This window comes from Pituophis catenifer, unplaced genomic scaffold (assembly GCF_029215685.1).
Source record: "Pituophis catenifer annectens isolate HBS135680 unplaced genomic scaffold, rPitCat1.0.hap2 SCAF_1, whole genome shotgun sequence".
NCBI lineage: Eukaryota > Metazoa > Chordata > Lepidosauria > Squamata > Colubridae > Pituophis > Pituophis catenifer.
Genome location: NW_027256881.1, coordinates 143,999,285 through 144,013,882, shown reverse-complemented (window position 1 = coordinate 144,013,882; position 14,598 = coordinate 143,999,285). Strand labels below are relative to the sequence as shown.

Here is a 14,598-nt window from a genome sequence, read left to right as displayed (position 1 = left end):
TGTTCTGTTAATCTGAATGTTTATCCTGTTTGGTGTAATTTTGTATTGTCTTTTATAAAACATCTTAATGCATATTGTTATTAACATATTGTTTTTAACTGTACTTTTTTAAATATTATAGTCTTTTGAGATTTCCTTTAATACAAAACATATTGAAATGTTAAATTTTGATTTGGGAACAATTTTACATGGTTCAGAATGAATGAGCATGTAAGAAACAACAATGATTGCAGTTGCAAAGATAATAACATCCTACAGCAAAACAAACAAACAAAATATTTATGATTCCTCAACAATTAAATTCCATTTGTATTTATTGTAACTCTAAACAATCTAAACAATCAATTTCCAGATGTAGGGAATTTTCAGGAATGGTCATATTGCCTGGAGAATTCAGAGAGTTTGTGGGGGCAATAAGCTGACTTTGTATAAAATATACAAAAGAATGAAGGCTATTGCTTAACGCATTGTAAGCCGCCCTGAGTCTCCGGAGAAGGGCCGCATATAAATCAAAAAAGAAAAGAAGAAGAAAAAGAAAACCTAATCATGAAACACTGTTATATCCCTATTTATGGGAAGGCTGAAATACACCAAGATCCATTCAATAGAATGGATGGGAAATAAGTACCAGTAAGTTTTCAGGTTGCATTATTTCTTTAGGGCTATAGTATCTGGTCTGTAAATATTTAGAAGACCATTAGATGTCAAGAAAAAATTATTAGCCTGGTATCTCTTCTCTGCCATCTAGCTTTTTTCAGCCTAGGTATGGCAACTCTAATTAATGCATTGTGATTTTATTAACACCTATTACTACAATGACTTTGCCAGGTAAGCATTTATTCTCCTGTTTATATCTTTACCTTTCCTCAGGAAGCTCAAAACACTGTGGATGAGTGGGGATTGAACTTGGGTCTCCTTAGTCTCAATTCAGCATTGCAATACTACATCATGCTGCCTCTTCAGTTTGAGAATGTCTATATAGGGATGGTCCCTACAGTGCCCTTCTGAGCAAACTTAAATAGTTTAATGTCACAAAAGATTTCCAAATCCGTGTGTTTGTCTTTCAAAGCAGGAGGATTTTATGCAAGCTCTGTTTTTATTCTGCAGAAGGAGATACAACAGAGGAGAAAGGAGGAAAGAAGGATGAGGAGGAAATTGATAGTGTGGGAGAGAAATTTACAAGCACTGAGCTGGAAGGGAAAGAACAGGTGGGCTATAATGGTTATCTCAATCCATTTTAGTTTCTGCCCAAAAGCAACTGACAACCTATCAGTGTTTTACAAGCTGAAGCATTGGAAGAGCGGTGTAAGAAAAGCAGATTTAAGGCAAGGAAGCACTCTTTTCTCTTTCTCCTTCATTTTAATGAGTGCGATTAGGAGTCGTGAGAATAAAACTTGTATTTCAGGAAATATGCAAAAGCAAGCAAGCTCATCCTTCCATTAAAAATGTGCATTTATTTATGATTTCCAATGAAGCAATTGCATTTCATACATTTATAAGTTTCACCATTATTTTATTTGATATAATAACTTAAACTGAATTATTACAATGGTATATCCATTACTGTCCTGTTTGAATTACAAAAAAAAAATGGTTGTGTAAAATATTATTGTTTCTATAAATGGCTATTTTTAAGTAAGAATCCTTTCTGAGGGCTTCTACTATCAAAGCTCCATGCTGTCTAGCACAACAAAGAGCTTCTTGATGGAATTCCTCAAATGACTAGTATTATTTTCGACTAAATTCTTATGACATTTTCTTTTGTTTCATGCTCATCTTCCAGCCTGCTCTTGTTTTTGTCTTTCTGTTTTGTTGATTTTTCTTTTATAGCCTAAGGATTTGATTTAAAATATGGTTCGGGAACAAATAAAAACCAAAGTGCATAAAATACTTTCCCAAATCAAGGTATGTGCCACTTTCTACCGTGTTTCCCTGAAAATAAGACCCTGTAAAAAAGCCCGATTGGGCTAATTATCAGGGGATGTCTTATTTTGGGGGAAACAGGGTACCTAGACTGAATACAATGAAAGGATGCACTTTTTCCCACCTGGGTGACATACATGTCTTTAGCAACATAATGTTCAGCAATACATCCTACAGAAGTACCAAACGAAAATCCTACTTGTAACCAGAGTAAGGGGTAAATTTATACTTACAACTGCTGTCAAGAAAATCAGACATTACTTCTTTAGATTTTTCCCCCTTTCCTACACTTTTGGCTTTCTTTTTTCTTCTTATATTCCTTCTTTCCTTTATTCTAAATATCAGTTTCTATTAGTTTTTATCTTTATTAAACTATTACTAAAGAGATAACAGAACAAAAGGGTTTCAAGAGGTTGAACAGATGTTATAGCCAAAGAATGCACCTCTTTTTTTTCTGATTATTTTATTATGTTATTTTAATTTTTTTTCTTTTTAAATTTTATTGTTTTATCAATGTATAGAAGATGGCGATGAAAAGATGGCCAATTTTTTTATAGAACAGCTATGCTCCAAAGATGTTAAAAAGACTACTCAACTACTTCAGAGATGCAAATATGTGTAGAAAGTCACCAAACTACTGAAGCAATTTCACCAAACTACTGAGTCAACTGTAATTTTGGAATATAAACCTGACACCAATTTTTATTATGATGGTTTAAATAGAAGCCTCCCAATATAATTTAAAAAAGAACTGCAAGATAATTTGCAATTTTTAAAAAAACAAGTTTGGGGCTTTTTCCTCATGGATATTAACAAGGTTGAGAAATCCTTAAGAAAAAGAGAAGCTTATAATTACTTGACAAACATTCCAGAGAAGAAAAAGATTTTATTCCATGAAGACAAGCTGGAAGGAGTGACTTAAATTTAATGAGTCAATTGGAATTAGGATGGATTTTCATCGGTTTGATATTTGTAATTGAAAGAAAGTCTTAATCTAAAGTCTGAAAATGTATTTTTGCTTAGGTAATTCCTAAAGTTTGTAAAATATTATTGAAAATGTATTTGAAAATACCTATGTTAAGTGAAAGTTAAAGAAAAAGATATATTAGCTTGAAGAAAAATCTAGAGCTTTAAAAACAAGAAAAAAATTATTCTATAAAGGTAACTTGGAGGGAGTGATCTAAATTTAGCAATAGTAATAGTATTTAGACTTACAGTATATACCGCTTCATCGTGCTTTACAGCCCTCTCTAAGCGGTTTACAGTGTCAGCATATTGCCCCCAACAATCTGGGTCCTCATTTTACCAACCTCGGAAGGATGGAAGGTTGAGTCAACTTTGAGCCAGTGAGACTCAAACTGCCTAATTTCTGGCAGCCAGCAGTCAGCAGAAGTAGCCTGCAGTTCTGCATTCTAACCATGACTCTAAATTTAATGAGTTAATTGGAATTTTATTGATCTGAAAGTAAACTAACATATGTATACTAAGAGGAAGTTAAAAAGATATATTAGAATGTTTTAATTTTAGAAATGTTTTTAAATAAAAGCTTAGTATTTTAAAATGGATGAAAAAATATATTTTCCTTTAAGGTTAAAGAATCTGAAAGAATACAGTGAACTTTGTTAATATAAATGGTGGTAATTTATAAAGATTATCAAGTGCAAATAGAAAGATATACTATTTCAACAGCAAGGAAGATAAAGCAGGAATGATTAAACTGATTGTTCTATTCAAAGAGGAGAATATGTTTATGTTTTTTATTTGGATATCATTTCTGGATTTTGTGCTTGTGATGAAAAAAATGAAAGTCTGACTTTGGTTTTGCTGTTTAGATAGATTTGTTGTTATAGAAATGGCTAGTTATATACGAATGTGTAAAAGCAAAAAGTTGAGATTATAATGTTGGTATCTTGTACTGTGCTAAAAAGAATTGGAAGTCAACACCTTTTTCTTTTCTCCCTTGTATCTCATATTTTCTTTTCCCCTTTTTTCCCCCTTAATTTTTAAAAATATTTTATACAGGATGTATTTTACAGTATATAAATAACATAAGAACCAAACAGTATCTTAACTGCCCTAACTTGAACATATTCTCATTTTGGCCAATTGATGCTGCAGTGTTTGGAAAACACAGTAAATGATACCATAAATAACAATCTATGACTGCTTTGGATAGTATGATGTAATATCATCTTGGAGATGGAAGGAGTCATTTAAACCTCTGCAAAAAAATTAAAATATCCATGGCACAAGTTTGCCAAGATGGAAAGAAGGAACAACCAAGGCCCAGGTAGATAGCCTCTGATTGGGAACAAGGCCTTTTCATTTTTAACAAACTCCATCCTGTACCTGGGTTCTTTGGAACTTTAAACACTTCTCAGTCAATCATTATTGAAGTCCTTCTTTCACGCCATGGAGTTTTAAATAATACATTGGGGTTTGAGGCTTATTGTAGCCTACAGAGAGAAAGGACAGGAAACCTCTGGCTAATAACTACAGGTAGCTAGTGAGCTAATTTATTTATTTGATTTATAACCTACCTTTGCTTCAGGAACTCAATCTGAAGTTTTTTGTTTTTTTTTATCTTATCTGCTAGAACACAGCTATGTTTGTCTTGCTATGTTTTGAAGATGGGAGGGTGAGAATTGTGGGTGAAAGGTGAAGAGAAGACAAAGAGAGAAATACCCTGGAAACTTTTGCCTCCTAAATTGTCTAGACAATCCAATAGCTTTGGCTGAAATCAGAGTCCAAATCATCTTGAAGGAGGTATAGGGTGAGTTTTCCAAAACAGACTACATCACAAAAGGATGGTCAAGTTTTGTAGGATATGAAAAACAGGAGACCTAAATGTAATGCACACGCATATATATACTAACAATGCATTAGTTAGTATATATAATTTTTATTTATATATAATTTTTAAATAAAAAGCTAAAGGCTAACATAGACTAATATAAAGTAAGAAATAAAAAAGTTCAAGAAAAGAAAAAAAAGGGAAGAAAAATAGAAAAGAAAGAAAAACCTGGGGCTTTCAAAAATGCTCAGGTCGAAATCTGTCCTGATTCTGTTCAATATTTAATTCCTCCTCTTCCATTTTAAGCCATAGAAATGTACCCACCAGCCATGCAGAGGCAGGAGTTCTATAAGGAGAGATAATTTTATCTGCATTTTTTTTGCAGTGATACAGTAGCTTTTTCATTCTAAGTCACATGAGTGAAAGTGAGAGAAATAACATGCACAAAAGACACTGCATTCTTTAAAAAGAGGACTAGGTAGGCCAAAGGTGGATATTTCCTCTCAAAATACTTATTTTGTGCTTGGTGGAGTTAAAGCAGCAGCCCTTGCCTTTATGTGTGGAGAAGGCCAATCAGACAACTCAACTCTGCTGGGATCCTGCTGGCCAATTTAATCTCCATTGACATGGAGAACATGAATATCCCTGAGCAGCAAAAAAAAAAAAAAAAAAAAAAAAGGAAAATCCTAACAACAATTGATTCAAGTGACAACTTCTATCAGTTGCCTTCCTTCCCCCCCCCCTCTTTTCTTGGTGCTACTTGAAAACCCTGACTCTCTCTCAAAGGAAGGAATGTAATGTTAAAATATGTTAATTTTGTTAACAAAAGAAGCCTTGGTTTTAAAATTTAGTTACATAAAATTATATCACAAAATTCCTTTGTTAAAGTAATGCCAAGAAAAAAAAAACCCTATCTTCTCTCAAACTTGAATAACTTTAATTAAATATTATTAGAAATATAAAACTTGAAAAATATATCCTGAAGTTTAAATGTTCCAGATAAAGGATTTTTCCAATGATAAGTGTGAAACCAAAGAAAGGATTGTATAGATCCTTATATCAGAGAAAAACAACATATCAGGAAGACTCCCAAGATCAGTAATATTAAAATTTCCTTGTTATAATATCATGCACACAAACATTGCCCTGAGCTGTTTGTCCTTTCATACAAGCAATGTAATCATGAGGTTTGATCAACGTATCTAGAATTGATTTGTGTAACTATTGGGCTGAAATACATGATCAGCTATCCCTTTTAAAACATTTTCATTTCATTTTTTATATGAACATTTAATTACAATATAGTGATGACTTAATCTTCTGTGGAAAGCTGTCTTAAAAATTAGTTACAGTAAAACCTCAATTTAACTGACCCTCAGGATGAAAGGGTTTTCATTAAAGCCAAAAATCCGCTAAATCAGAATCATATAACTCATATAATTTATATCATCTGCACAACTGACATTTGCCATGTCATCTGCACTAATTTGCATCATTTAAATAATTATCTAAAGGACATAAATATCAATTGATGAAATGATGTAAATATATCAAATAAAATAAAAATAAATAAAAAGTGTATTGTCTGGGTAGATTCAGAAATAGCCTTGTTTCTGCTGCTTGGATGTTAAGCTCAAAGGAAAATGTCCTGAAAAATCTAGGTTTCACTATATTATCCACAGAAATATTGTTTTCAGAATAATTATTTGACCACTATTTTCCTTTTGAAAACAAAGGCTGCTCAGTAGTTTCAAACATCTGGAGCAATGATAGATTAACAGCAGCCAACAAGTGGACTCCATAATATCCAGGAGTTGAGGTCAAGACAAATGAATCCATTGTGCTGGCTTCAGAACACAATCAAAACACAGTTAAACAGCAATTTCAAAAAAAAATTGCAGCTTAGTTGAAATATTATTTCAGTTTCTCTGTTAGCAAATGAAAATTGTTGCATTATACTGAAGCATTTTTTAAAGGACAGTACCCTTATAAATCATTGTTGAAGTGTTTTCCTCTCATCAATTTATTTGTTTAATATGTGTGGTAGAAACAGTGTGGAAGGAAACATAGTTAAAAGAATCAAGCTTGGCTTCCTTTAAATAAATTTATTGTTGCCACCCCCTTACACATCTGTTTCATTTGGCACTTACAAATCATTAAAAGGCTCTAGGAAAGCTTTTTGTTTATATTATAAAGTGAAAACCAGAAGTGCATGTATTCCCATTCAACTATAACAAACATTTCCACAAAATCTGCTGGTCTGCCTTTTACTCTCAAAATATATTTTTAAACATCTTAGCTATTCTGTAAACTTGACATAAAGAATAAAAGAACCTTAAATGTATTTGTTTGTCATGCACATCCTGTCAGTGTTGGAGCTTAGTATTTTCCACAAAAAGGGATTGAATTGCACAGCTGCTCTCAAATAGTTTATTACTTACTTATCAGTATCCTAACTAAAGAGGACTCGGATGATAGAAACAGGGAAAAGAGTAAAGATTAGAGAACAATTATTCCCAATAAAATATTAGTATAAATATTTATATCATCTGCCTATCCTAGATCCTTGAGAAGAACTTGATAGGCTGAAAAAAAAGCCAAATCCAGTCTGAAGATCTGACTGACTGTGTGACGAATTTTTATATCAAAAGGGCCTAATATTTAGGTTGATGTTGATTGATGGTAGTATCTGTGTGTGGTTTTGGGGGGTGGGGGGGAAACCTTCCCCAAAATATAGTCATGCCTTGAGACGCGTTTCTTTATACTGTTGCTTAGCTAGCTGGTAGCACTGAATTATGTCTGGTATTCCAGGAGAACTTCTGTGAAGCAACCTCTTTGCTCTCATTGGGCGCATTGACTTCAGAGTATTCCTTAATCCCATCCAGATAGATAGAAAGACCACAGCTGCGATATAAGGATATCTGCAAGAGGGACCTAAAGGCCCTGGGAATGGACATTAACAACTGGGAAACCTTGACCTCCGATCGTTCAGCTTGGAGGCTAAAGACGCAACATGGCCTTCTCCAATTTGAAGAGAATGTATCTGTCCTCAGGTGGAAGGGATTGCCACTCTCGAGTTGGCCTTTTTAGTCACACTAGATGCTGTTTTAGGACCTCTTTTCAGAGCACAATACCATAGTCCCTTGAGACTGAAGGATGCCAATGAGATAGAAAGAAAGAATTCCACAACATGTACAATGTTAAAGGCATGAGGGCTTTGGTGAGAAAACTGGAATGTTTATCCTAGAGCAGGGGTGTCAAACTCAAAGGTGGGTCCGGGCTGGAAATAGCAAAGGACTGGCCTGTGGTGCCTCTGCCAGTGAAAACGGAGCTGAGGGGGGGGGGGGGGGTTGAGCTCTCTTTTCACTGGCAGAGGGCTAGCAAAACAAACTAAAAACAAAACAAAAGGAGAAATATTTCCCCCTTTGCATTTGAGCATGCAAGAAGGGACAGGAAAGAAGAAAGGGAAAGAGGAAAAACAAAGAAAAGGAAGGGAAGATGGGAAGAGAGAAAGGAAGGAAAAATAAGGAAAAAGGGGAAGGAAGAAGAAAAAGAATGAAGAGGAAAGGAAAAAGAAGAAAAGGAAGGAAGGAAGGAAGGAAGGAAGGAAGGAAGGAAGGAAGGAAGGAAGGAAGGAAGGAAGGAAGGAAGGAAGGATATTATAATGAGAGTGAGGGGGGGTCTCAGGAAAGTCCTGCCTTAGCACTTGGCCACCACAGGTGCCCCTGATATGAGTCACATCAAGCTGGCCACGCCCACCATGGCCATGCCCACACCCCCATCTCTCCTGGCCCTCTGAGGTCAAACACAACCCTGATGTGGTCCTCAATGAAAATGACTTTGACATCCCTGTCCTAGAGGAATTAATGGGGAGGACCTCTTTTGACATTTAACATATAAAAATGCCTATAGAGGGGTTTTTTGCTGAAAAGTGAGCACGATGGTCCACTAGCGAGGAGAACAATTTCTTTGAGGTTATAGCCAACTTCATATTCTATCAGTCAGGAGAAGTCCGATATCAACCAATGAATTTCAAATAATACTTTTCATATGTTAATAGACTAAATAACACAGAAACTCATTTTTTGAAGGAGCAGCCCTCCCTTTATTCTGCTCCCTTTATTACCTGAAATTATTTTAACCCTCTTAGGGATGCTGGAACTAATTATCCAATAAGGAGGTCCATAACTGTGAAATATCTATCATCACGCAACGATTATAGGTTAGTGTTTGGTACCTGCTAAAACCTGTGGATTTTTTTTTTTTTATTAATCCAGTTAAAATCCAATTCTACTAAGTGATTGATTTAATGGACTGCGCTTTACTTTCTATAACAAAAAAGACATTATACTGTTCCAGTTTAACAGGTCTCTGTCAGCTTTTCCTTCCTGTGATGTTAACCTATTTTGTATTCTAATTGATATATTGCCCTGGTATTATTTTGTGATGAAATATGGATTGATAAAGACAGGGATATTCATGCACACATGATCAAACAACTCTACAGTGTCTACTGAAAGACTGAATTATGAAGTGGAAACAGGAGGAATTTTGAAATCTCAAGTGGGAAAATTGTGGGAAATATTATCCTAAAAAGGCTAGTGAAAAATAAAAGCAATCTCCAACTGCCAAATAATCTGAAAAACAGATATCTCATAACAAATAGTTTTTAGAGTCAAATACATCATAGATAAAATTATTTTGACAAGTAATCCTCAGTTTATGAACATTTGTTCAGTAACTGTACAAAGTTAATACAGCACTGAAAAAATGGAATTTACAACTGGTCCTTGGAGTTCCAGTTATCACAGTGTCTCCAAGATCACATGACCATGATCTGGGTGTTGAGTGCCCAGCTTGCAATTACATCCAAGCAAGCCATAATCACATGATCATGATTTCTATGGTCAAAGGGTAAACCAGTAGGAAATCAGAATTTATGATGACACAGGGTTCTCATTTAGCAACTCGTACAATCCTTAGGTTATTGAGGAAAACCAAGATTGCTAGAATTGCTAAAAGATGTAGTCACATGATGTCATGCTTCATGAACACATTGCTTAGAGATGGAAATTCAGATCCCAACTGCTGTTGTAACCCGAGGACTATCTTAATCAATAGGGGAGGGGGGGGTCATTATAATTAGTTTGATGCAATTAAACTTAATAAATATGCCTAGACTAAGATGTTAAAAAGGGCTGGAAGAACTCAATAGAAAATAATTTCAATATTGTTGTTTAATAAACAACATGAATTTGTCTCCATAGACATTATAAGCCAGGGTCATCTTTTATTCCTTCATTTTTTTTATTCTTCACCAGACAAAGCATTTTTATTATTACTATACAGTAGAGATATCTGAAAGAAGCTACAATGACATTGAATTATGTGTACTGTACATAAAAACCTTATCCCACAAATTATGCAATAATGTACTTGAGTCCTGATGCCTGTCTGAACAAGTAAGTTACAAAGGCATCTGAGAGAAGCTCTTATTTACAAGCCACAAACAGTGGCGATTTGAACTGAATGAAGGTATGCAGTACATTGTTTAAGTAAAAAGAGAAGTCAAGAATGGAATGCTTGGAACAGATGACAGAATCTTACTAAAGTGAGAAAAAAAGATAAAAGTAGGGCAGGGTAAATAAAGGTATTGAAAAGTTGGAATTTTTTAAAGACTGAGAGATAACAGCATCTCTGACAGCAGCTGAATACTAAAAATGTTCTGGATGTTAATTTCCAAGAGAAGCTGTGTTGCTTCTGGAAAAGAAGTAACTTGTACTCATGAGAAATATACAGGGCTTCTGTAAGAATATTTAGTACATCTTAATTATAAACTACTAAAATAGATAATTGTCTGACTCACGTTACTTCATAGTTTATTCAACGAACCGAGTGGGTCATACAAAACAGCAAGCCATAAACCATGATTCACAAAACACAAAGGTTGAGCCAAGCAACTGCAGTGTTGCTTAGTGTTATGAGAGACCCCAGCTAATAATTACAATGTGCTACATATATAACAGAACGATGAAGATCAACGATGAATGATGAAGATCACCATTACCAGTACTTTAAATAATTCTGTAGTACAATAGTGTGTGTGTGTGTGTGTGTGTGTGTGTGTGTGTGTGTGTGTATGTATGTATGTATGTATGTATGTATGTATGTATATATATATATATATATATATATATATATATATATATATATATACACACACACACACACACACACACACACACACACACACACACACACACACCAATGGCAATGGTAAGCATCTTTTAATGCCGCTCCAGAAAACTGCAATGAAAAATTATCAACATTGAGGTAATATGCTCAGAATTCCATAGTAGGGTTAATTTGGGCTGGTTTTGAGTATCTTCACAATACCACACCATCACAATGTAAGAGTTGTCTATGGACATCTAGGCAATTGAGCACCATAAACTAATATGAGAGCAGAATCCCAGTGCAGACTGCCATCAACAGGCAAGTCAACTGAAAGCAAAAATTCGTACCCTCTAAAAAGTTTTAACTCGTTATCGATTTTTAAAAAAGAGCACAAAGAAGCTGCTTCTTACTTTGGTTGTTGAGGCTGCAGAATTACTGGCTGCAAGGGTAGTTATCACATCGCTGTTCACAGTAGTGCAAGCCCCTGTGGCCGGCGCATGCAATCTGGATGGGACAATTGGTACAGGCAGAAGACCTGGCCTATTGTTGCTATTGCTGTTCACTGTGCTGTTACAGTTACTGTTGCTGTTTACATGATTCCCGTTGGCATTCCACTCCCGGCGATCCCATCCTGTGCGATAATCTCTTTCAAACCGGCTGTGGTGCCGTGACATCTCGGCAAAACCAGCAATTGCCGTTTCTCACCAAGATTTTATCAGATTGCCTATCAAGAACCAAAGCAAAAAAAAAAAAAGAAAATTAATAATTTGAACCTCAGGAGAAACACAAACACACATCACAAACATGCCACTAGAGGTAATTTCCTTGTTTTAATTCTTTGACTTGGCAAAGGAAATCTATCATTCCACTGTGAACAGCTTTAAATTGAACTTCTGAAAGCCTTTAGGCAAAAGGCAGGATAGAAACATCAGAATTGATCTCTGGAGGAGAATGGCCTCTAACACATAGAGGAGGTACCACAGTGGCCCAGGGAGACAAACCAGAGACAGACTACAATGAAATACCAGACCACATAAATTGCCATTTCAGGTCTCAGTGACAGATTAGTTTCTGAAAGCAGGATTATGTTTCACTTTCCCTCCCCAAAAACCCTTTTTTGGGGTCCTGTATCACAAAAAAAACCAAACAAACATGTTCTATGGTTCTTTGAAAATACTGCATAGGAAAGATGAGTAGAAAATGGATTTGCTACAGAAAATTATTTAGTTTTAAGATGCACAATGAACAGTGCCATACAGTTTTAGAGTATGACTGGATTTCTAAGATAAATACTTTTGATTTAATTACTATTTTTCTATATAAATTGCTTCCAATTAAAATATAATTTATTTTGGATTTAAGTAAATTTAAATCCAAATTTAAATGTAGGTATTATGAAGGCAAGGTACTCTTTATGTTAAATGTCAACGTCCTTGAGAAAAGCATCTAAGCCTTTTTTTTTAAAAAAAAAATAGAACTTCCTAGAATGCCCAACAAACGTAAGTTGATACAGAATCCCAAATTGGAAATACATCCAGTATAATGGTTTTCCCTTCAAAATTCCTAAAGGTCAACTTCTTTTCTTGGAGAATCAATTTCTTATCTGCCAAACTCTTAAACTCCCCCTATTAATTTCTCTTTCTATTTTGTAAAGTAATAATATTGTTTTTACAGTCTGCTAATTCAAATTCGTAGTTTTTTTTTTTTAAATGTAGTTCATGCCTATGGATTAAACAGAACACTCAAAGTCAACAACAAAACAATCTTATTTTTAATGCATTTTTTAGAAACAAAAAAATACTGCAATAATTCCCTCCTCTTTAATACGAAGAATATCAGTCAGAAAATGGGGAAACTTATTTATAAATTTGTAGGCCATCTGATTCCATTGTGAATCTGGGTAGCATGTAACATCAATTTAAAGCAATGCAGTACAGAACAATATAAAAAACAAACTTGAGAGAAAAATGTCATAACTTTTAAACATCAATATAAAAACAAACTTGAGAGAAAAATGTCATAACCTCTAAACATCACACACTCCATTCTAGCCCAAGGACTGGGGAAAGAGTCAAGTTTTAAGGGGTTATTTCAATAAAGCCAGAGTGAGGGCTGACTGGATCTAGGGGGGAAGCTGTTCCAAAAGGGAAATGCTACAATATACAAGGTCTAGTTATTGGATCCCATGAAGTGATACTGCTTAATCAACAGAACCTGGGTGCCATATAGCAGTGGTCCCCAACCTTTTTATTGCCGCGGACCAATCAGCCTTTGATAATTTTACCGTGGCCCGCTGAGCGCGCGCAGGGGTGGGGGCTTTGGGCCACACGTGCGTACCTGCGCGGGGCTCTCTTCCCTGGAGCCTTTGCGCACGGCCCAGGAGCTTTTGCGCACGGCCCAGGAGCTTTTGCGCACGGCCCAGGAGCCTTTGCGCTGCAGCGTTCATGTCCCCCGGCCGCTGCGCGGCCCGGTGCCAGGTACTCCACGGCCTGGCACCGGTCCGCGGACCGGGGGTTGGGGACCACTGCCATATAGGACATATATGCCCTACAGTACAGGTAGATACAGAGGGTTCCTTAAGACAGAAAGACTCTCATATAACCAGGTCCTACGCCAGAGGTCTTCAAACTTGGGAGCTTTAAGGCTTGTGGACTTCAACTTGTGGAGTTGAAGTCCACAAGTCTTAAAGCTGCCAACTTTGGGGACCCCCTGCCTAATGCCATGAAGGTCTTTATAGGGGAAAACAATACCTTGAATTGTACCCAGAAGCTTACTGTGAACCAGAGTAACTGATGAAGCAATGTTGTTACACATTGTTGTTGCTGTCTTCAAAATCTAATGAGAACTCTTTAGTATGAAATTTTCTATAATACAGCACATTTAGTCCGTGGTTTCTACGTACAGATAAAATATTATACCAAAATATACATTCAACAGTTCCTATAAAAATATCTACCATAGCTTGTTATTAGAGGGGAAAAGAAAAATAAAAACCATGGAGAGAGATCTGTGCATTTACAGATAAGCATCTACACTGCAGTAAAAGTTGTCCAACTAGATAATTTGACAGGCCCTACTTTGTTTCACATTCTCCATACAATGGCTGCAGAAAGATTGAAAGCTTTTCTGTAATCAGATCTTATGACAAGGACTGCATCTGCTAAGTGTGAAATACTCTACATCTTCATAGCAAAGCCAGAACCATTTCAGAGAGACATTCAAAAGCGGAAGCATTTTATCTGAAAACATAAAATAAATAACACAGAAGACCATGATACTAAATTCAAACAAAATGTGCTAATGTTAACAGATTTATGGGAATACTTTCATTCTTGGACCACAACAGCATATTAAAAACAAAGCACCGTGTTTTTCTCTTGTCAAAAACATGAAAAGGATGCACTACGTGCCAAATGCCTCTCTACGTGCTAAATTATTGATTTTATCTGGATTAACAGAATATCACTTTTAACAAGAAGCCTTTTAAGCTACATACTGCCAAATGCAGAAGTAAAGAAAATATTGTAAAGGTGGTATAGGGTTTTTTCTCCCTTTCTTTCTAGGCCTGGGTAGTTGCTTTTTCCTGTCTTTGTTCCTGCTCTTAGTCCAGAATTATACCACTGAAGCCATTCAGGAGCTTCTACACTATTTCAAATGTTTCATACATTGCTGGGTTATTCATTGATTTCCTCTTCAAATCAGAG

At 35.5% G+C, this 14,598-nt stretch overlaps 1 protein-coding gene across 1 annotated transcript in view; it reads right to left on the bottom strand.

The window, feature by feature from the left end:
- The window catches only part of KLHL29 (kelch like family member 29), a 278,015-nt gene extending 266,447 nt beyond the window's left edge, over positions 1-11,568 (bottom strand). Inside the window, exon 1 of the mRNA XM_070955789.1 lies at positions 11,305-11,568. Coding sequence (XP_070811890.1) covers positions 11,305-11,568 — 264 coding nt within the window. The remainder of the gene's footprint in view (positions 1-11,304) is intronic.
- Positions 11,569-14,598: the final 3,030 nt, after the last annotated feature.